The sequence below is a fragment of the Abramis brama genome (genome assembly GCF_963993115.1).
Source record: "Abramis brama genome assembly, chromosome: 8".
NCBI lineage: Eukaryota > Metazoa > Chordata > Actinopteri > Cypriniformes > Leuciscidae > Abramis > Abramis brama.
The window spans coordinates 14616051-14638412 of NC_139970.1; the positions used below are offsets into that span (position 1 = coordinate 14616051).

The following is a 22362-nucleotide window of genomic DNA, read 5'->3' on the forward strand; positions in this document are numbered from 1 at the left end:
TCACCTCACATTGAGCTTCTCAACTCCGAAAACTTTTAAGCAAATTGTCAATTTGGCATCAATTTTCACAAGACTGCCTATATTCGAAATCTAAACAGTTCTTTTCTCGCCTAAAACGTTCTCATAAGTGAATTTAGTGATGAATAAGATGGCGATTTGTTAAAATTGTCCTGTTGTTGGTCTGTCTAATATTATGACTGGCTGTTTTTTTCGCGCCGTTATTCGCGTTCTACGTCAGCGGTCACTTGACGCCTCTTTCTTTCACTCACTGTCAGTCGCTGGAGCCTGCAGGACCCTTTGCAGCTCAACAATGGCCCTGCCAACTTTATCATCAGATGAGCTGATCCAAACTTTAAAAGAAGATGGTTTAACTATGACAGAGATTGAAGTGCAGAAATTCAGAGGTGAGTACTGTCGTTAGCTAACGTAAAGTTACATTTAAGTGACACTTGCTGATTAAAGTTGGCTGCACGTTAGCTACAGTTAGATCGAACTAACATTTATATCGGGACTTATTTGTAAGTTACCACTAACGTTCGTTAGCTAGTTGTAAAGATTGTAAAGAAAAAAGCATAATATTAGCTGACCTAGCTAACGTTTGCCAGCTTAGAGTTGGCTCGTTAGCTCGAGTTCCTCATACAGAAAAGTTGAGTTAAAGTTAAGTTGATGTCCAAATAGTGCTGCAGCTATGTAGATAATCAATTATGTAGGTGTTTAGTGTACGGGTATTGTATATTTATATGTTGAAGATGTTGGATGATGTTCGATTCCATTTGTGCACGTGGAACTCAGTTTAACGTTAGAAGATGGCGGCTATGTTGTGCACGTTAGAATAGACTAGTTGCATGTGGCCGCCATTTTGGACATCGGATCAGCGAGTGTGCGGTTAGACACTTCCAGTTTCGCGTTACGCCCGGTGCAGGTAGCCGGATAAAGCCGAAATGTATCTTTTATAGTTGTTTATAGAATCAATTATCACTTAAAATACTTCTAAGATCCATATTACTATCACACGAGCGAGTGGCAATTAAATGCACCGGCGTAATGCGACACACTCGCTGATCCGAAATCCAAAATGGCGGCCACGCGCAACTAGCCTATTCCCGGGTCTTCTCTATAGCAGTGTTTCTTAAACGTTTTTCAACATTGTAACTTACCCCCTTTGAATTGCTTTTTTAAGCCAAGTATCCCCTAACCAGTGCAAAACATTTTTGGTAGAACTTTTTTTAAAGAGGAAGAATACAAACAGCCTTTTTAAACAAAAAAAAAAAAAAACATTTAAATGTTTTTTTTTTTTCAAATGTAGAATCCATCACTTAATTCATTCATTAATATAGTATAATTATTGTAGGAATTATGCATGATGTATTTTTAAATCAGTATTTTTGCAAAAAAATTCACGTACTCCAAAGTATCCCTAGGGGTACACTACCAATATTTGAGAAACACTGCTCTACGGAACAAATGAAATCTGTGGGAATTTCTGAAATGTGGACAACCAGTTACTGTGTATATACCCATAATGCATGAGTAATGATCAAATTCCAATGTGCTATTTATTAATAGAAAATTTACTTTTTACTTAATAGAAAATGAAGTGGATGGAGAGACGGTACACCTGGGCTTAACTGACTCAATGCTGGACCATCTATTTAAAGGCTCGTTCAAAAAGCAGGCCAAGTTCCTTCAAATAGTACGAAAGATGCAAGAGCCTGGACACAGAGAGGCCTGTCCCACTCAAAGGAACACACAACCCAACATGGGTAGAGACTGTCCCGTAACGGCTACTCACAGCACAGGTAGCCCCCCACCCCACCCCACCCCACCCCACCCCACAGCACTTCAATGTTATTAATGGAAAGTAGGGCTGGGCGATAAAACGATAGCGATAATTATCGTGATATAATTTTTCTCGATAAAACGATATCAAGAGGTCGATAAATGTTCGATAACGTTTTTGCGTTCCAAAAGCGTAACGAAACTCATTTGAACCGCGCGCCACACGGACCATTTATCCGCTCGGCTCAATGTCCAAACGGCAGCGTGAGCTCAGTAGAGCCGATGCGTTTACTCTGATCGGTCTCGGTCACGAAATCCAGTGAAAAGGAACACAATGTAAAGGCAGATGAAACAGCGCTGACAAACAGGAGAAACACTGCGCAACGATAGTCATTTTCCGTCTACAAATTCCCATCATTTACCATGGATTTACTGTAACATTAGCCTAGTAATATTAACTGCACCATGAAAAGTGGGATATACATATTGAATTGTATTATATTATTAATGTAGACAATGTATTAAAGGACTAATGGAATATAATTACAGTATTTAATGTATAAAGCTATTTAATGTATATAAGTATATAAGCTAATGTATTTACTGGCTACTGTTTTTCATACAAATACCATAGAAACCATAATGTTACATTTTGCCATGATAGTGAGGTGCTACAGGCTATGCCTGGTTTCATCTGTGGTAGTCATGATCTAAATGCGTGATACTGGATGACCAATGGTTAAGTTTAATAAAACTCAGAATCAGAAAAGTCAGTATTACATAAAAAAAAAAAATGATATGATATGTTCTGACAATAAAGAGTAGTTTAAAACCACAATTAACGCTCTGGTTTCTACAACTGTCACTTAGGAGCAAAAATCTGCCTTAAACTTGAAAGAAATAAAGATTTGACTTTTATCGTGATAATTATCGATATCGACTGATTTTTTATTTTTTTTGGCCATATATCGCCCAGCCCTAATGGAAAGGTGATTTATGAAGTAGTGTTGTCACAATACCAAAATTGTGACTTCGATATGATACCAGACTAAATACCTCAATATCGATACCATGGGGAAAAAAACTAAATCAGTAGTAGTAGTAGTTGAAAAATATGACAGAACTTACAATTCATTGTTTTTTAAATTCATTTGAAAAAATTCTTCTTTTTGACCATTCCTTCCCCTTAAAATAAAATAATAATAATTGCATGCCATTGACATTATCAATCATGTTAACATTTGCTAACCTTTAACAATTCTGGTTAGGATGACCAAAATCTAATTTCATGAAACGAGTTATTTAATATTTTTTAAATGTAATTTTATAATTACAATATAGATATTTAATTTAATTGTATCTCTGCTATATGAAGGCAATATAATTATTTATTCTTACAGAGGACATGGACACAGAGGAGATCCACACTATTACATTTCAAGTGCTAGATGTTGATGCTGCTACGAGGTAAGTGTTGAGTTTCATTCAACTGCAACACCAACTCTCTTTTATTAAGCTCTTATACTTACCTGTTTTAAAGAAATCGAAACAAATCATTGTACTTTAAAGTGGCCGTGAGGGCCTCTCGGCTACCGTAGTACTTACTATAACGAACTAACAGACGTAAATTGTCTTTATTTTTTCTTGTAAAACTAGTTCTCAGTCCTTTGGGAGACTGCCTGATGTTTATGTCCTCCCATCATTCCCTAAAGAGCTTCAAGCAAAGCTGGATGCCAAAGAGGAGGTCCAGAGAGTTCCACAATACAGGCACAAAATAATACGAGTATTGCATGAGACTGTTGCCATGTATACTATGTAAGTACTACTGGCTGTATTCTTTGTCCCGTGTGTGTGTTGTGTGTCTTGTTTTTTGTCTCTTGCTGCTCATTCTGTCTTTTGTTGGCACTGTTTCTGCTGGACTTGTCCATTCACCAATCCAATCCAGATGCTATATCTATCACTAATCATTTACTTTTACTGGTTTCTGTTCTAGGTATCCCACTCACACAGAGTATGTCAAGGTAGCCCAGGCATTAATCCGGAAATACCCATTCCTGAAGGATGTTACGGGAAATGGCTATGTAAGTAGCTTTGCTTAATGTACTCCATGATAAATATTAAACCATGTGAATGAACTCTGAAAGTCATTGTTGTCTAGCTAGCTTTGTTGTAGTCCTATCCTTCATCCTAATATGTGTGTATTAAGTCTCTGGAGTGACAATGGAAGCGTCCATATGCCAATCGACCGTTTCCCCGTTTATAGGAGCAATGTGACCACTCACCTGCAGCAGGTCTCTGAATAAAAGCACAAATGTTTACCTCAAAGCTTCCTCCAGACCTCCACCAATGAGGTGGGATAATTAATTAGTTAATATCCAGTCAGTTGTACAATTGATTAATCAGGTATGCCCTGGTCACTTATTCCAATAGTATAGGACAGGAAATGGTAGATGCAGTTTTACTTTCAGGAAGTAGTGGAGCTGGTGAATATAGCCTATAGGCTACTGTATATGGACACACATTTGAGCCTTGATTCCGCGACCTGCTGCAGGTGAGTGGTCATATTGCACATATAAACTGTGAAACGGTCTTTTGGCGTATGGACGCTTCCATTGTAACTCCATGGGACTAGCTTTGTTCATCCAAAGTGAGAGGTTTTGTTGAGTAATTTGGATTTATTTTTGTTGTTGAAATAAGCATACCTGGCACATGTCGCTGAAACGCAAATTCAAGACCGAACGTGCTCCGCTTGTCCAAAATGATGAAGTGAAACTGATCAAAGAGAAGTTTGCCCATGGAACGAAGTCCAAGCTACCTGATGCTGAGAGTGCAAACACCTCTCTGAGAACCAAGCCACGATCAGTGAGTTGGATTTAAATAATTTTTGTTGTTTGATTGTCAAACAAGGGAGGGAAAGGGGGTGGGGAGTTGATTAGTCACATGTGCACAAGCCGTGGTAAGGGTCGAACTGTAAGGTCGTATCCTTACCTAATTTCTTGTCTCAGCTAGGGCTGTCGTGGTGAAGGAATTTCCCTTGCGGTAATTTTGAGTGGCTCAATAGCGCGATGTGCCATTTATTTATTTATTTATTTATTTATTTATTTATTTATTTATTTGTTTGATTTATTTGATTTATTTATATTTATTTGTTGCTATATAAATAAGTGTTATGATGTGGTCAGCATGCACAAAAACTAGTACATTTTCAGTAATGTAACCGAAACTAAACAGTGTCTATCTGCGCATTGAAAGGCTGTCACTCAGCACGCAGTTACAGTGGGAACAGCCTGTCTTTGATTCATATAACCGTTCGTTCAACGAACACGTTCAAAAACGCTGATTCATTTAAAGATAGTGATGAAACAAGGTGTTACTTTATTTTTAACTTTGAGCTCCACTTTTCAAGGCTCAGCTTACCGCGTCGCATGGGTAACGCTGAAGCTGATGCGATTTAATGTGTGGCTTTCTGATTTTTGTTTCCCGCGGCTTCCTCACGCTGTGGAATGCTGACCAGCGCTGTCACTGATGCCAGGGACATATTCAACATATTTCGCTTTCCTTGGACACAGCAACCTTTTCACAAATCTATATGACTTTACCTCATAGACAGACGCAGGTAATCGCACGCAATCCGTCGATCATTCGTCGGTCTATTTAGGCTTAAGTGCAAATTCACAAAGCCTCTGTACAAATCACCATGATAAAAAAAGTCTCGTTATCATTATTAACTTATTTAACATTCAATATATGTGAGCGAAGTTCAAAACAAGAAGGGTATTATTGCCTTATGAAAAAAGAAAATGCGAATATTGCGGTGTGCTGCGATTACTTGCATTCCTCTGCGGTTGGCTTGTCAGTAGCGCGGTACTGCAATATTGCGGTTATCGCAACAGCCCTAGTCTCAGCTAAACATACCCCCCAAGCCCCCCCCCCTCCCTGTCTCTTTCTTTCACTCACCTCTCCTCCTCTCTTTTTTCCCCCTCTCTTAGAATACAGAAGTCAGATCTCTCAGTCTCTGTCCCACACTCCCCTGGCCTGATCCTTTTTTTAATTTTTCTGTTCTGTTACTATTTTGGTCAATAGGAACTTGATGTTCTTGGGGAAGATGCATCTTCAATCGCTGGTCATGTTAAGATTCTGCAAACACAATACAGCAAGGCGCAGCCAGACACTGTGATTGTACGCGACCTAATGCAGAGAACTTTAGCATGGAGGCAAAAGGAGATTGCAGAAGGAATGAGTGTTGAGGACACTGTGAAGAAATATCCCTTCTTAAAGACACCCTCAGGAGTAAGTGTTAAAAGTTAGATGTACCCTAGAACAACAAGACCTTTATAAAAACATTTAAATAAGTCTTGACTTTGTAAACATGGTTTGTTTAAACAGAGCTAGTATAGTCTAGAATTATACTCCACTTCGCATTCTCTTAACCCCCCCATAGCATGTTAAAATACTCTGTAATCCCCTTTCCCTCATGGTCAGGTGCTTACTTGTCTTTGTCTTTCTGCAGCTGTTGGAGGAGGTGGGTCGTATCCACTCCACAGCGAGCATTAGCTTCACTGATGGCTTTAACCAGATTGTTCCCAAAGTACTTGCCCTGGCTCAAGGAAAATCTCCACTAGTCAAACAGTACTTGGAGGCCAGAGAAGAAGCGCTTACCGAGGATCTACCAGGTACTTACAAAACGCTTATTATGAGTGTACTCACACAAATCAGTAGACAAAGTGCATTTTGAGATGATAATCAGATTTTGTGTTTGTATAAGCTACTGGATGCCTAAAATTTCCTTCAGGATGAATAAAGTATCGATTTTTCATGATTCTCTTCTAGGAATGGACTTCAGAGCGGCACTAATCCTCCTGCCAATCATTTTTAAAGAGAGTGTGGATCATCACATTATGATGGGAGAGGTATGGATCTCTAGCACTCTAGTGTTTTGTATTTTTTTTTTTTTTTTTTTGGGGGGGGGGGGGGGGAGGAATGATAGGATAGGATCGGATCGGATCGACTATCTCTTTTTCTTTTACCAAACATGTGTTTGCATCCCTGTCTACTTTGCTGTATTCTTCAGGGTGAACACAACACACCATACCCAATTGTCCAGGTGACCCAAGAAGACTGGAAGTCCACATTTGAGGGACGAAGCTCCTGTTCCCTGAAGGTAGACAGGGTCGAGGTGTGTGAAGGCATGAAGGTAGAGGAAGCCATGATCTCCTCGTTTTATTCATATTTTGTTTTCAATCTTGAATACCAACCCAAAAACAAGAACACTCTGACCTTTCTCCAGCGATGTATTGCGAAAATTAATGTGAAGGGAGACCGGCCTCTGCCGACGACTGTAACCAGAGTTATAAACCACCTCTTCTAAATGCCTCGTTTACACCCTCGTTTACACCAGTGCCCTAAGTGCCAAAGAAAAACTTTCACTCTTATGAAGTTGGTCCAACATGTGGGACTAACTCATGCCCATGAGGCAGGCTTCTCGATCACATGTGGACTCAATGACTGCCAATCCACTTTTTCTAGTTACCCATCTTTCAGATGTCATGTTTATAGAAAACATAGAGCTTGTATTTTACCTGCTAGTGAGGAGCCTGCTAGTGAGGAGCCTGCTAGTGAAAACCCTGCTTCTGAAGATGAACATGAGCATGTTATGTGTGATGATGCAGATGTCCAAACCCCCCCTTGTATGGACACACTTTTATATAACTTTAAAAATAATCTTTGTAGCTTCATCCTAAAATGCAGGGAAAAAAACAATTTACCAGAATCAGTTCAGCAGGAAATTCTTAGTGATGTAAACTTTTTATTTTGTTTTTTTAAGGAGAATTACGATGAATTTTTATCTTATCATCTTAAAGAAAATGGTTTTGATGTCAAAGGATGTCCTGAACTTCAGCAGGTTTTACAGTCCAATGATTTTTTTGAGGAAGCATCAAAAGAGTTCTCTTCTCAGTTCAAATTGAAAGAATACTGTAAGTCAATGTTAGACTTGACTGAACCAGTTCAATACACTTTAAGAGGGTCTACAGGACATAAAATAGGTAGCTTCTCCTATGTTCCCATTTCTGATGTTTTAAAAAAATATTGTTCTCATGAGGATGTATGGGATGACATAGTGTCTGTAAATATTGAAGATGAACAGGTCTTAACTGACTTTAGTGATGGATTGTACTATAAAGAGCATCCTTTCTTTAGAGAATATCCAAATGCATTACGACTGCATTTTTATGAGGATGAATTTGAGGTAGTAAATCCTTTGGGATCAAAGAAAACAAAACACAAACTGTGCGCCTTCTACTACACTGTAGGTAATGTACATGGAAGGTACAGGTCTCAAGTGAAGCATATTCATTTAGCATTACTGGTGCGCTATTCCTATTTAAAGGAGTGTGGCTTAGAAGTTATCCTAAAGCCACTGCTAGATGATCTTAAAGTGCTCTCAACAGATGGGTTCACCCTCACTGTTGGTGGGGTTGAGCAGAATGTCCATGCAGCCCTAGCTACCATTTCAGGTGATAACCTTTCAGCTCACATGATTGGAGGATACAGTATGTCATTTAACTCAGGAAGAGTTTGTAGACATTGTATGGGAACATATACAGATATAAAAGAGAAATTTCAGGAAGATAGTTATGTTTTAAGAACATCTGACGTTCACCGGTATCACCTGGAATGTATCCAGCAAAATCCTGACAGTAGAGTAACATATGGGGTACAGTGTAGTTGTCCGTTTAATGTGCTTCCTTATTTTGATGTTACGAAGTCCTTACCTCCAGACATAATGCATGACATGTTAGAGGGTGTCATACCTTTAGTTTTGAAACTTGTCCTGTGCCAAGCTCATAAAGAGAAACATATTAGCATACAAGAGGTGAACGAAGAGCTGCAGAGAATGACAATAGGTCAAAATGATAGAGCAAATAAGCCAGTACAGTTGTCTGAAAGATTACTACAAAAAGGAGGCATTGTGGGCTCGGCATCTCAGAAATGGTGCCTTTTTAGACTTATTCCTTTTTTGATCGCACATCGTATACCTCCTGAGTGTCAATATTGGCGTGTGTACCTGTTGTGCCGAGAAATTGTAGATATTGTTCTAGCTCCAACGGTGAGAAGAGAGAACCTTCCTCTTTTAGATGTACTTGTGCAAGAATTTTTGACAGAGTTGAAAGCTGTATTTGGAAATGTTATTACACCGAAGTGCCATTATTTAATTCATTATTCTAGATTAATTTCAATGTTTGGGCCTCTTCGTTCTCTCTGGTGCATGAGGTTTGAAGGCAAACACCAATATTTTAAGAATATTGCAAGTAATTGTCGTAATTTCATTAATATAGCTTCCACTCTGAGCAACCGTCACCAGTTAAAACAATGCTGGGAGTTTTCTTCAAATAATTTCTTAGATGATTTTGAGAAGGTACCAAGAAGCAGTACTAGCACTCCATTTTGTTCTTTACCACTTACTCTCCAGTGTGCTCTAGAGCAATATTTTACTGATGTTTCTTTTAGTGAAGATAAAGTTATTCAACGTGTTTCAGAAGTAACCGTTAACAATGTCAAGTATGCCACACAAGATGTTTTTGTTTTGGATGTGTTGCATGGTGAGAGAATTCCTCTTTTTTTCCAAATGAAATACATTTTTAATGTGGACACTACATGGGTTTTTTGTGGAAAACTGATATATCCAAAGTATTTTAGCCAGCACTTTTATGCTTATTCAGTCAAATTTGACCTGGAATGGACTGTGATACAGCCTGGGGCAGAGCTAGATTTTAATGCCCTTGATATATATACAGTTGATGGTGATATCTTTGTGGCAATGAAATACTGTGTGTAAGAATTATTGTACAAATATTTTAGCACTTTCATGAATTGACTAATCTTTTGATGTTGTCTTTCTCTTTAAAGGATTAGTTCACCCCAAAATGAAAATTTCCTAATACACTGCTCAAAAAATATAGGGAACACTTAAACACAATGTAACTCCAAGTCAATCACACTTCTGTGGAATCAAACTGTCCACTAAGGAAGCAACACTGATTGACAATCAATTTCACATGCTGTTGGGCAAATGGAATAGACAACAGGTGGAAATTATAGGCAATTAGCAAGACACCCCCAATAAAGGAGTGGTTCTGCAGGTGGTGACCACAGACCACTTCTCAGCTCCTGTGCTTCCTGGCTGATGTTTTGGTCACTCTTGAATGCTGGCGGTGCTTTCACTCTAGTGGTAGCATGAGACGGAGTCTACAACCCACGCGAGTGGCTCAGGTAGTGCAGCTCATCCACGACGGCACATCAATGCAAGCTGTGGCAAGAAGGTTTGCTGTGTCTGTCAGCGTAGTGTCCAGAGCATGGAGGCGCTACCAGGAGACAGGCCAGGACATCAGGAGACGTGGAGGAGGCCGTAGGAGGGCAACAACCCAGCAGCAGTACACGCTACCTCCGCCTTTGTGCAAGGAGGAGCACTGCCAGAGCCCTGCCAAATGACCTCCAGCAGGCCACATGTGCATGTGTCTGCTCAAACAGTCAGAAACCGACTCCATGAGGGTGGTACGAGGGCCCGACGTCCACATGTGGGGGTTGTGCTTACAGCCCAGCACCGCGCAGGACGTTTGGCATTTGCCAGAGAACACCCAAGATTGGCAAATTCGTCACTGGCGCCCTGTGCTCTTCACAGATGAAAGCAGGTTCACACTGAGCACATGTGACAGTCTGGAAACGCCGTGGAGAACGTTCTGCTGCCTGCAACATCTGTGAAGAGCACAGGTGCTTTCACAGTGCTTTTCACAATTCGCCACTGGCGCCCTGTGCTCTTCACAGATGTTGCAGGCAGCAGAACGTTCTCCACGGCGTCTCCAGACTCTGTCACGTCGGTCACATATGCGCCCTGTGATCTTCACAGATGAAGAAGGTTCACACTGAGCATGTGAAAGAGTCTGGAGACGCCGTGGAGAACGTTCTGCTGCCTGCAACATCTGTGAAGAGCACAGGTGCTTTCACAGTGCTTTTCACAATGCTTTTCACAATTCGCCACTGGCGCCCTGTGCTCTTCACAGATGTTGCAGGCAGCAGAACGTTCTCCACGGCGTCTCCAGACTCTTTCACATGCTCAGTGTGAACCTTCATCTGTGAAGATCACAGGGCGCATATGTGACCGACGTGACAGAGTCTGGAGACGCCGTGGAGAACGTTCTGCTGCCTGCAACATCTGTGAAGAGCACAGGGCGCCAGTGGCGAATTGTGAAAAGCACTGTGAAAGCACCTGTGCTCTTCACAGATGTTGCAGGCAGCAGAACGTTCTCCACGGCGTCTCCAGACTGTCACATGTGCTCAGTGTGAACCTGCTTTCATCTGTGAAGAGCACAGGGCGCCAGTGACGAATTTGCCAATCTTGGGTGTTCTCTGGCAAATGCCAAACGTCCTGCGCGGTGCTGGGCTGTAAGCACAACCCCCACATGTGGACGTCGGGCCCTCGTACCACCCTCATGGAGTCGGTTTCTGACTGTTTGAGCAGACACATGCACATGTGGCCTGCTGGAGGTCATTTGGCAGGGCTCTGGCAGTGCTCCTCCTTGCACAAAGGCGGAGGTAGCGTGTCCTGCTGCTGGGTTGTTGCCCTCCTACGGCCTCCTCCACGTCTCCTGATGTCCTGGCCTGTCTCCTTGTAGCGCCTCCATGCTCTGGACACTACGCTGACAGACACAGCAAACCTTCTTGCCACAGCTTGCATTGATGTGCCGTCGTGGATGAGCTGCACTACCTGAGCCACTCGCGTGGGTTGTAGACTCCGTCTCATGCTACCACTAGAGTGAAAGCACCGCCAGCATTCAAGAGTGACCAAAACATCAGCCAGGAAGCACAGGAGCTGAGAAGTGGTCTGTGGTCACCACCTGCAGAACCACTCCTTTATTGGGGGTGTCTTGCTAATTGCCTATAATTTCCACCTGTTGTCTATTCCATTTGCACAACAGCATGTGAAATTGATTGTCAATCAGTGTTGCTTCCTTAGTGGACAGTTTGATTCCACAGAAGTGTGATTGACTTGGAGTTACATTTTGTTTAAGTGTTCCCTATATTTTTTGAGCAGTGTAATTTACTCACCCCAATGCCATCCAAGATATCCATGTCTTTCTTTCCTCAGTGGGAGAGAAATTTTGTTTTTTGAGGAAAACATTTCTGGATTTTTTTTCTACCAATTGACTTCATTGGTTACCATCGTTTTTAAGTCCAAATCAATGCAGTTTCAAGAGTCTTTGAAGTGTTTAAACGGGCTGTACGAGATCACAGCTGGATATCTTGGATGGCATTGGGGTGAGAAAATTATTAGGAAATTTTCATTTTGGGGAGAAATAATCCGTTAAGCATACAATGAACACTCACAGTAGCTCATAGTAGTTTAAAGCGTTATGTTATGTTATGTTATGTTATGTTATGTTATGTTATGTTATGTTCTTGCACTGCAGTAAGTAATGCGTTCATAAAGTGATTCTGCAGTAATTAATGCATTCATAAAGTGATTCTCTAAAGTTGCTTAAGTGAAAAACTTTGTTTATTAAAGTTTATTGCAAACGAAGATTGTGGTGTGCGGTCGTTATTCTCTTTCCAGTATTTTAATTTTTACAGTTTAACTTCTTTTAAATCATTGATTGTGGGAAAACAAAACATTGCTTTCTTTTGCTCTCATTCTTTTCTATTAATCAAGGACATTTTTGCCACTTTATAGGTACAATGGCATCGTCGCTGGGGTGGTACCCCTAATGAGAACAAATTGGTACCATCTAATTGGGTACCTTTTTGTACCAGTGGATTAAGGTACAAATGTATTGCTAAGGTACCAAATTGTCTCTCAAAAGGTACAGTATAAAAGGGTACAACTCTGTACCTATGGTAAGGGTACCATTGCTGTACCTCGGGGGTACCACCTCAGCGACGAGCCATTTGTACCCTAGAAGGTACATATTTGTACCTAAAAGGCACAAACTGTAGGGGTACTTCTTTGTACCCATTAATATGGTACAAGTTTGTTCCCCTTGGTGGTACTGCCCCAGCGACGAGCATTTGTACCTTTTTTTTGTCTTTTCTGTACCTTTATTTCTGAGAGTGTACTGTAATTTCCTATTATCACTGTAAAGCTGCTTTGAAACAATTCATATTGATAAAAGCGCTATATAAATGAAGGTGACTTGACTTGACTTGACTTCCAATGATTATTGAAAACAAGATAATCGAGGTAAAATATGGTAGTAAAATAATGCCAAATGTTTTTGAAACAAAAAAGCCTGTTGAATTGCACTACTTGAAAAAAAATAGGCAGTGCATCAACCATGCTTGCATTTTAATTCATTGTATTTTTAGGGCTTATCTGGGTCAGTATATATGCGGAAAAGATGATTAAGACACAAAAGCTGTTTATGTTTCATTCAATAACTTCATTGTTACTTTCCCTGTGTAGCCCATGGGCGAGGCTAGCCTCTTTTTAGGGGTGCTTCAGCACCCCTAAAAAGGAGCTCAGCACCCCTAAAACTTGGAGTAAGAAATGTTGTTATTCTAAAAAAAAAAAATTTTTATTTTTTGTCTTTGACAAGGTTAAATAATGTTCTTCATCTTCAGTCCGCAGCAGCGCCAAGCAGAGCGCAGGTCAGAAACAGAGGCGCGCGTGTGTGTGTGTGTGTGTGTGTGTGTTTGTTTGTTCATCTGAGCCTCATTGGTCTTTCACTTCTCGTCAATGTCAGAATATTTGAGATGACCAATCAAATCAAAGTAGGCGGGCTTTATGTTCACAGAAGCTGCTGAGCGCGAATTTTAGCAGCACGACTGACGCTTCAGTTTACGGTCAAGTGCGAGTTAAGAAGATGTAAGTAGCTAAACTAAACATTTTATATTTGACAGTTTTTTAGGTCATAAATGTTAAACGAATGACAAAAATAATTAGAAAACTAATAAACTTTTGTCTAATTTCGCCATTTTGAGCTGAAAATAGGCCTATAACGTGTAATTATGTCATTGTGAGGGGACAAGAAACATTAACAAAGCCGTTTTCATAGGCACAAGATTAATAATGCATGTGCACATGTTGAGAATTAATATAATACAATTTGTAGCCTTCAGTAAATTAAAAAAGTTCAGCTTTAGGAGGGGAAGAGACAGGGCAAGATCAGGAGACTGAGAGAAAAAGACAGTGATGGAGATGAGGAGAGAGCAGGTTTTAAATCTATTTCTTATCCTTTTTTGGACTTCAAACGTCTTGAAATGCACATATCAGAGAAATAAAAATGTTTAACCCCATAACAACCTCAAATTTATGACCTCTTTGATTATAAAGCCCTGTCTACGGCCATGTATTAGGCCTAGATCAATAATGAATGTGTAGCCTACATATTGTGAATTAATTTAATAAACTTAGTTACCTAGCTTTCCTGGTAGCTTTGTCTGAGAAAATGATTCATGAATCAACCTATCAGTTGACCCTATGTTTACTTTCTTCACTGACAGACAAAAATGAAAAGCCTATATCAGTCAAAGCTCAGCTTTAGGAGGGGAAAAGACAGAGCAAGATAAAAACAAAGAGAAAAAGAGTGTGATGCTGATGAGGTGTGGAAAATAAACAGCTGCCCGCACATGGTTTTAAAGCTGTTGTTATCCAATTTTTTTGGCCTTCAAAACATCTTAAAATGCACATATGTAGATCAGAGAAATCAGCACTGTCCTGGTACAGCATAATATTTTTAGCCATTTCAATGAAATCCAAATAAATAATAATAAAAAAAACTTATTTTTTTTTATGTAGGCACACACAGACATCAAGAATTAGCGTATGAATCTCAACAATGGTGACAAACAGATCACCCCCTGATTATAAGCTCATTATTTATTCATGCAGCAATGCATGATGGGAGCCATTAATGAGTTTTGATTGGTTGCACCCAGAATGCACTGCAACATGCTTTATAATTGTCGTCACCATTGTTGAGATTCACAGGCTGATTCTTGATGTCAATGTGTCTAAAACCTAAATTATACAGAAAAAATATATATTTTTTGTATAATGGAAACTTTTAAGAAATTCTAAATATTATGCTGTGCAAGGACAGTGCTATAATTAATAAAGTAAACCTAACTCAGAAATTGGTTTCTTTAATTTAAGTGAACTTGAAAAATGAGTGAGCAGAACTAAAAGTGTTAAGTTGTAGGTATTTAGTAATTCTAAGTGGGGTTAAATTGATATCAAGCAATCCACACAAAATGAAAAAACTAAGTTAACACTAATCATGGCTATTAAGTTACATGAACATAAAACAAATGTGCTAGTGGTACTACTTGATTTAGTACTGCACACTTAAAATAAACAAGCTTTTCTAACTCACTAATCTTAAGCTTACTTTGCTTAATTTTTTTGAGGCAACGAGTTTGCATACTTTTTTTAAGTAAGGTCAACTAATTACATTTTACAGTGTATATAACGTGTAATTATGTCATTGTGAGGGGACAAGAAACATTAACAAAGCCGTTTTCATAGGCACAAGATTAATAATGCATGTGTACATGTTGATAATTAATATAATACAATTTGTAGCCTTCAGTCAGGGGCGGTTCTAGAGGCGGGGCCACAGGGGCCCTGACCCCTGCTGAAATCTGATTGGCCCCTGATTGGCCCCCGTTCCTAGGGGTGGGGGGAAAATCGATTCTTAGATGCATCGCGATGCGGACGTGGACGATTCTGAATCGATTCACAAATGTCAAAAATCGATTTTCTAAAATAAAAAATATTTTTTTTTCCTAATAACTTAATATTGACGGAACGCAAAAGGCGGAACTCTAAAGCGGACGTGCAGTGCGCGGACAGTCTGTGGCGCGCACATAACAGAAGCATGATGGCTGAGCGCCAAATTCGAACGGCACCCTCTTCGTTATAAGCTAAGAAAATTGGCAATTTCATTGTTACCTATTTAGTTTTTTTTTTGTATGAGAGCTGCTTTCTGTATTGTTTAGTTTTCACATCAATATGCTGTAAACCGATCTGTTATACGTACGTTATACACTGCCCTGCAATATGTGCAATGTCAGTCACAAAAAGTTACATTTTGACTGTGCTCTCTGCAGATGTTCATTCACTTTTTTTGTATTATAAGCTGTTTTTGATTGTGGTATACAGCAAACATTTCAAGTCATAACTATTATTTAGTTGTGAATAAGAGCGGCTTTGTATGTTACTAATTATTCAGAATATGCGTAAGTCCACAAGCATTATGTTAGTATGAGAGCTGCTGGTACATAATCCTATATTTTTGAACGAAAACTGTTTGTGAATTTGCTACAGCAAAATGTTTTATTTTTGTCTGAAGGATTATATTGCTCATTGGAATTTGGAAATAACAAGAGGATGTTGGTTAGAAGTCTATTATTAAATGCTAGAGATTCAGAATATGCTGAAGTTGGTATTAATTTACTACAAGTACGCTGCTAGTACAGGCACACATTTATTTTCCTGTTGGTCCTTTGCAATGTTGGGACAAATGCTGGCAAATGTAACCTTACAGTTGACTTGCCAAATCACTTCCATTTGTTTTATTAATAAAATTAATATAGGAAGTATTGGAAGTAAGTTAGTTATGGGTCATCATAAATATTTGCTTGAAAAGTACCAAGTAGTAAAAAAAAAAAAAAAAAACGTTAATAATCGATAATCGTTACCCTCTGAATCATAATCGAATCGTGAGGTGCCTAGAGATTCCCACCCATCAATCGTCGACAAGAAGAGCAACCGGAGAATTCTTCTCAACGATCACAGATGCAATTCCACCCCCGAACAATTAACAATAATTTACTGTTTATAAGCGACGACATGATTATTATTATGAAACTTAAAAGATGGAATTCAGAAAGAAGTGCATTGTGTCCTTTATGCACAGTATAAATAAATGAAAAAAATCATTAAGAACTTTACTGGCTCATAATTTTTTATTAGAGCGTTTGAAAAAGGAATGACTGCCGAAATGTATTTGCACCGTACTGAATAAATTATTTTGTGTTCTTGAATGTACCCTGTATTTGGCCCCTGAATGTAACATGTGGCCCCTTAATGGCCCCTGTTACAGAAAAATCCTAGAACCGCCACTGCCTTCAGTAAATTAAAAAAGTTCAGCTTTAGGAGGGGAAGAGACAGGGCAAGATCAGGAGACTGAGAGAAAAAGACAGAGTGATGGAGATGAGGAGAGAGCAGGTTTTAAATCTATTTCTTATCCTTTTTTGGACTTCAAACGTCTTGAAATGCACATATCAGAGAAATAAAAATGTTTAACCCCATAACAACCTCAAATTTATGACCTCTTTGATTATAAAGCCCTGTCTACGGCCATGTATTAGGCCTAGATCAATAATGAATGTGTACATATTGTGAATGAATTTAATAAACTTAGTTACCTAGCTTTCCTGGTAGCTTTGTCTGAGAAAATGATTCATGAATCAACCTATGTTTACTTTCTTCACTGACAGACAAAAATGAAAAGCCTATATCAGTCAAAGCTCAGCTTTAGGAGGGGAAAAGACAGAGCAAGATAAAAACAAAGAGAAAAATAGTGTGATGCTGATGAGGTGTGGAAAATAAACAGCTGCCCGCACATGGTTTTAAAGCTGTTGTTAAAGCTAGCTAAAACTTGACAAAAATGACAAATAACATTAATTCTGTTTTAAATTGGGAGCACAGAGAAAACTTGCGACGATCAGATGGTCTCATATTGTCCCATCCATCGTCATTATTAACGTGGATAGACAATATGAAGAAGTGGCCTGAGGTAACCTATGGGGACATATTTAATTACTTCGCCCTGTCAGAAGGAGTTGATGGAGTAGCCATGAAAAACTATAAAAGTACTGAGGCCTATCAGTATTTACACAGTGGGAAAGTGAGTCGTGTACTCTTACACCGTGAGGGTGACTTTGTATTTTTAAAAGCAAACGTGCACCCCAGCCAGTCGAGCAGTCCACACCACTCTGCGTGGGTGCTAGTTAGCAGCCTGGGATCAGTGGAGACTACTGGATGTTCGTGCATCGCTGGTTTGGGAAGGTCCTGTAGCCACGCAGCCTCTATATTATGGAAGGTAAGACTATATCACACTCATTATTAGTATTTATTATTCATGATAATATCTTGCAACGTTCGAGTTGTTAACATAAGTATGTTATAAATGTATATATTTAGGTATATTAACATAATGTTTGTGACATACACAGTTGATGATGACCTGATGACCACCGGCAGGCTAAGTATCTTGTCAAATCTCTTAATTGTACATTGGAGTAAGGTAAGTGAATGGAGTCCAGGTAAGTACAGTGCATGCATCATTATTTTGCAATTTGATTTTATGATGGCACATTTGACCAATTCCAAACCACATCAATCTTAACAACTACTATTAATTGTGTATTTTAGATGTGCATAAATATTAAGCAGGTTTTCTTTTTGCACATATGAATAGAATGTGTTTTTTTATATCATTTATAAATAATTAAATACAAAATTAATGCTAATTATTATGATTAATGTGGTTTGGAATTGGTAAAATGTGCTAGGAAAAAAATATGCATGCACTGAAAATGGAAAAGGAAACGTAAAGTAGGCCTACATGTATAAGTGAACATTAAGTCTAATTACGCTATCACCTGATGTAAGGAATAAGGTAGGTTAACATTACGTGTAATAATAATGAATGATTTTTAAATAAGATAACTGTGAAAGTTTTGAAATATCTTTTAAGTATTCAAGCTCATCAGTGCATATGTTTGGTCTCAGGTGGAAAATGCTGTGTCCAGTGGGCTCACTGGCATTGCCTGCACAGATGAGCAGCGGCTCTGGAATGTGGGGACCCAGAGGAACCTCTGCCCGAAGCGGTTAACGGACATAATTTTTTCCCGCCACCGATGTACTGACGTCAGAGGTAATGCCCAACAATGTCCCTCTGCCTCCCAAAATGTCCCTTTTGCACCCAGGGTGAGCTGAGAGAGGGTCTCAAGCATCTTCGACTGCCTGTGTCAAGCCTTCTGCACAAATGTCTGAGTGCTGCTCAGACACAGGAGCCAGAAAAGCCTGCATCCTCCTTACCACATGCTGACCATGATGGCAACAACATCTGCCAGAGGTGCATGGTGTTTTATGACAGTTTCGTGGCCATTGATCTCTTAAAGCGTACAGCATTGGAGCGTGTAACTCTTGAACAGAGTTCCTCTCACTTGTGGCATGACTCTCGCAAAGTAAGAATCACGGCAAGCACAGCAAAGAAGGTCCCCAGCAGAGTCAACCCTCAGACCTTCCTCAGAGAGCACCTCTACCCCAGGTTCCATGGGAATGCGGCCACTTACCATGGCTTAGAAAGCGAGGCGTCTGCGAGACGTGGCTAGAGGGTTGCGGGTTCTCAGTCAGCCGCAGAGGCACAGTCGTGTGTGCAAGCGAGCCCTGGCTGTCATCAAGCCCAGATGGAGTTTTGAACTCGGAGGAACTGCTGGAGATCAAATCCCCTCTCCTTAAAAGTGGCGAGACTCTGGAGGATCTCTTCAGAAGTCAGAGATATGATGTGAAGATGGTGGAGGGGACACTTCAGCTGCAGCCAAATGGTCCACGGGGCTTCTATGTGCAAGTGCAGCTTGGAATGTTCTGTACAGGGCTGAGGGCCTGTAAGCTGCTCATCTGGGCTCCATCACAGCAAGTTCTGCTACAAGTCCCATACAATGAGCAATTCTGTGCCAAGACTGTAGATAGACTGAAAGCATTTTATTTTAAGTATATGCTCCCTCATGTGTCAGATGAGTTTCAGGCAGGCCGTCTTTTGCTATCCACAAGATACATGCAGCTTTGTAAATAAGCAGGAATGCGAATAATTAGGGTTAAAGGAATAGTTCACTTTAAAAATAAAATTCTGTCATCATATACTCACCCTCAAGTTGTTTTAAACCTGAATTAATTTCTTTCTTCTGCTGAACACAAAGGAAGATCATTCTTCAAAATATCTTCGTGTTCAGCAGAAGAACGAAATTCATACAGGTTTAAAACAACTTGAGGGTGAGTATATGATGACAGAATTTTATTTTTAAAGTGAACTATCCCTTTAAGGATAGGATATTAGATAATTGGGGTGGGATGCATTTTAAATTGGTTGTGTTAAACGAGATATATTTGTGATTTTGTGTTTTAGAAAATATAAATGATTAAATAAGTTTTATAAAATCACTTGTGTTTGATGTTTTCAGGAAGCTAGAGACACCTTCTACTGACCTTAATGTAGATATATTTCACCATTTCATTTTCATCAGTAATAAACCAAGATGGTATTCATTTGCAAATTTGACATGACTTATTCCTTCTAACCAGAAGACTTAAATTAAGTTTTAAGGGGAAATCTACAGAGCTCACATTATATGGTTTTATAATAAATTACTGACAGGTAACATATGGTCACATTGTAAAGGTTTATAAAAATAACTTCACAAAGGTAACATCTGGTCACATTGTAAAGGTTTATAAAAATAACTTCACAAAGGTAACATATGGTCACATTGTAAAGGTTTATAAAAATAACTATTCACATTGTAAAGGTTTATAAAAATAACTATTCACAACAGGTAACATTGGTCACATTGTAAAGGTTTATAAAAATAACTATTCACATTGTAAAGGTTTATAAAAATAACTACTTACACTATTTACACTGATTAGTTAAAGCAGAATGAAAGCAGAATGAAAGCAAAAAGTATCGACAGACATGGAACACAACTACAAATAAACATTTATTCATCTTCTATATCAGAAATGATGTCGCTTCGAAGGTTGCACAGGGCTGCACAAATTCTTAGAATTTTATCTATTTTAGGGGTGAGGTTAATTGGAACGGTTTGAGAGAGGACTTTGAAGTTTTTAAGTCGACATATGACCCGCTCAACGTGGACACGTACATTGGCGATGCGCCTAGTGTTAGTGGTGTCTTCTTCAGAGAGTTGCATGCCTCTCTTGGGGGGACTTTTTGTCTGAAGTTTAAAATCATTGGTTACCCGTAAGCCAATCACATAACGTTTGGTTATGGCGTGTGTTATGCGCATGCTCAGCCGCATCTAACTTCCACTGTAAACACATGTATGATGCGAAAACAAAACCATCAAGCGAAATACCGGAGTGAACATGGCTGTGAACGACTTTTACAGATTATGTGAAGTAAATCTACGCATCCACGGTACAATCAGCGTCTACGTCACAGCTCTCAGCCCGCCCTCTGTTCGTTGATTGGCCGGCTGTTTTCAGGCCGGAGGAAAACGGAAAGCTCTGACAATAGGCTTGTTCGACTTGAACCACTGCACAGACCGATCGGTTTATGACATCAAAGTACCGCAAGAGTAATTCAAAAGCATAAGGAGCCGTCTACTTTCTATTCGCTCTCGCGGTACTTTGATATCATTCACCGATCGGTCTGTGCAGCGCCGGTTCAAGTCGAACAAGCCTGCTGTCTCAGACTGAGTACAGAAGCGAAATGAAATTGAGCGGAAGTACGAAGTCTGATGTAGTCAGGCTAGGGGAATCCTGAAGTTTTGAGGGAAACTCTAGTAGCCTAGGCTACTGCATGCAGCACATCGCCGCAATATAAAGTTAAGGCAACTAAACAACCAAGAGAAATATATGTCAAACTCAAATGTAACATTGGATCTGTACATCCGCATTGGGGGAATAACATTATAATCTCGTTCACGGTAGAGAAAGATGCATGTAGGCTACACAGGAAAAGTAACCGTGAAGACACTGAATTTAACATAAAACAGCCGTCATAATAATCACAAATACACTTACATTGCTATAAATTAGTTTTTATGAAGGAATGGCTTGCTCTAACTGTTGCTCGGTCTTCGTCAACAACACACGCTTTTGCCATAGAAATGCAAGCCCTAAAAATACAATGCATTAAAATGCAAGCATGGTTAATGTAATGCAATAGTAGTGCAATTCAACAGGCTTTTCAGGGCACAAGATAATCTAATTTAAATATATTAATATAGTTCATTAATTGTATTATTAATATGTTTACATTCAATTTAAAAAATGAACGAAACATCACCTCTCTCTTATGTATTCTGTGATTGTTTCGGAGCAGCCCAAGCCGTTTCTCATTGCGCTGTGTGATACAGACTGAACGGCAGCTCAGGTAAAGGTAAAGGTGATTACTACGGTGACCGGGAGGGGACATGTTCGGTTCACTTATTTTTGTCGTGGCCACAACATATAAACTCGTGGGAACGTGATATTAAGTCGTGGGAACGTCATAATATCAATGTTTCTAACTTCAATAGCATTTGAAGACAATGATTTACAGTCATAAAACCAACTGTACATTGTTCATATAGGTCTCATGTATGATGCACACCTTTAATATTTTTGATATTTATGACAGTAAACTGCTAAATCATATGCAAATAATGCTATGTATTTCACTACTGTATGGGATCATATACAGAATATGACCATATTTAAAGCTCAATAGCATTTGAAGACAATGACTTACAGTGATAAAACCAACTGTAGATTGTTCATCTAGGTGTCAGGTATGT

At 39.3% G+C, this 22362-nt stretch overlaps 2 protein-coding genes across 4 annotated transcripts in view; one reads left to right on the forward strand and one right to left on the reverse strand.

The window, feature by feature from the left end:
* The window catches only part of acvr1c (activin A receptor type 1C), a 112324-nt gene that overhangs the window by 74244 nt on the left and 15718 nt on the right, over positions 1 to 22362 (reverse strand). The window lies entirely within an intron of this gene.
* Positions 192 to 9743, forward strand: LOC311087997 (sterile alpha motif domain-containing protein 3-like). Of its 2 annotated transcripts, XM_084121603.1 has the most exons (11): positions 192 to 404; positions 1590 to 1799; positions 3180 to 3246; positions 3436 to 3594; positions 3773 to 3860; positions 4477 to 4641; positions 5863 to 6069; positions 6290 to 6452; positions 6610 to 6689; positions 6851 to 6973; positions 7067 to 9743. In XM_084121603.1, the coding sequence occupies exons 1-11, from the start codon at positions 194 to 196 to the stop codon at positions 7145 to 7147; spliced, it is 1554 nt and encodes a 517-aa protein (XP_083977729.1). In that variant the 5' UTR covers positions 192 to 193; the 3' UTR covers positions 7148 to 9743. The 2 variants fall into 2 exon arrangements, with proteins under 2 accessions (XP_083977729.1, XP_083977728.1); XM_084121602.1 differs by having other exon boundaries at positions 6851 to 9743.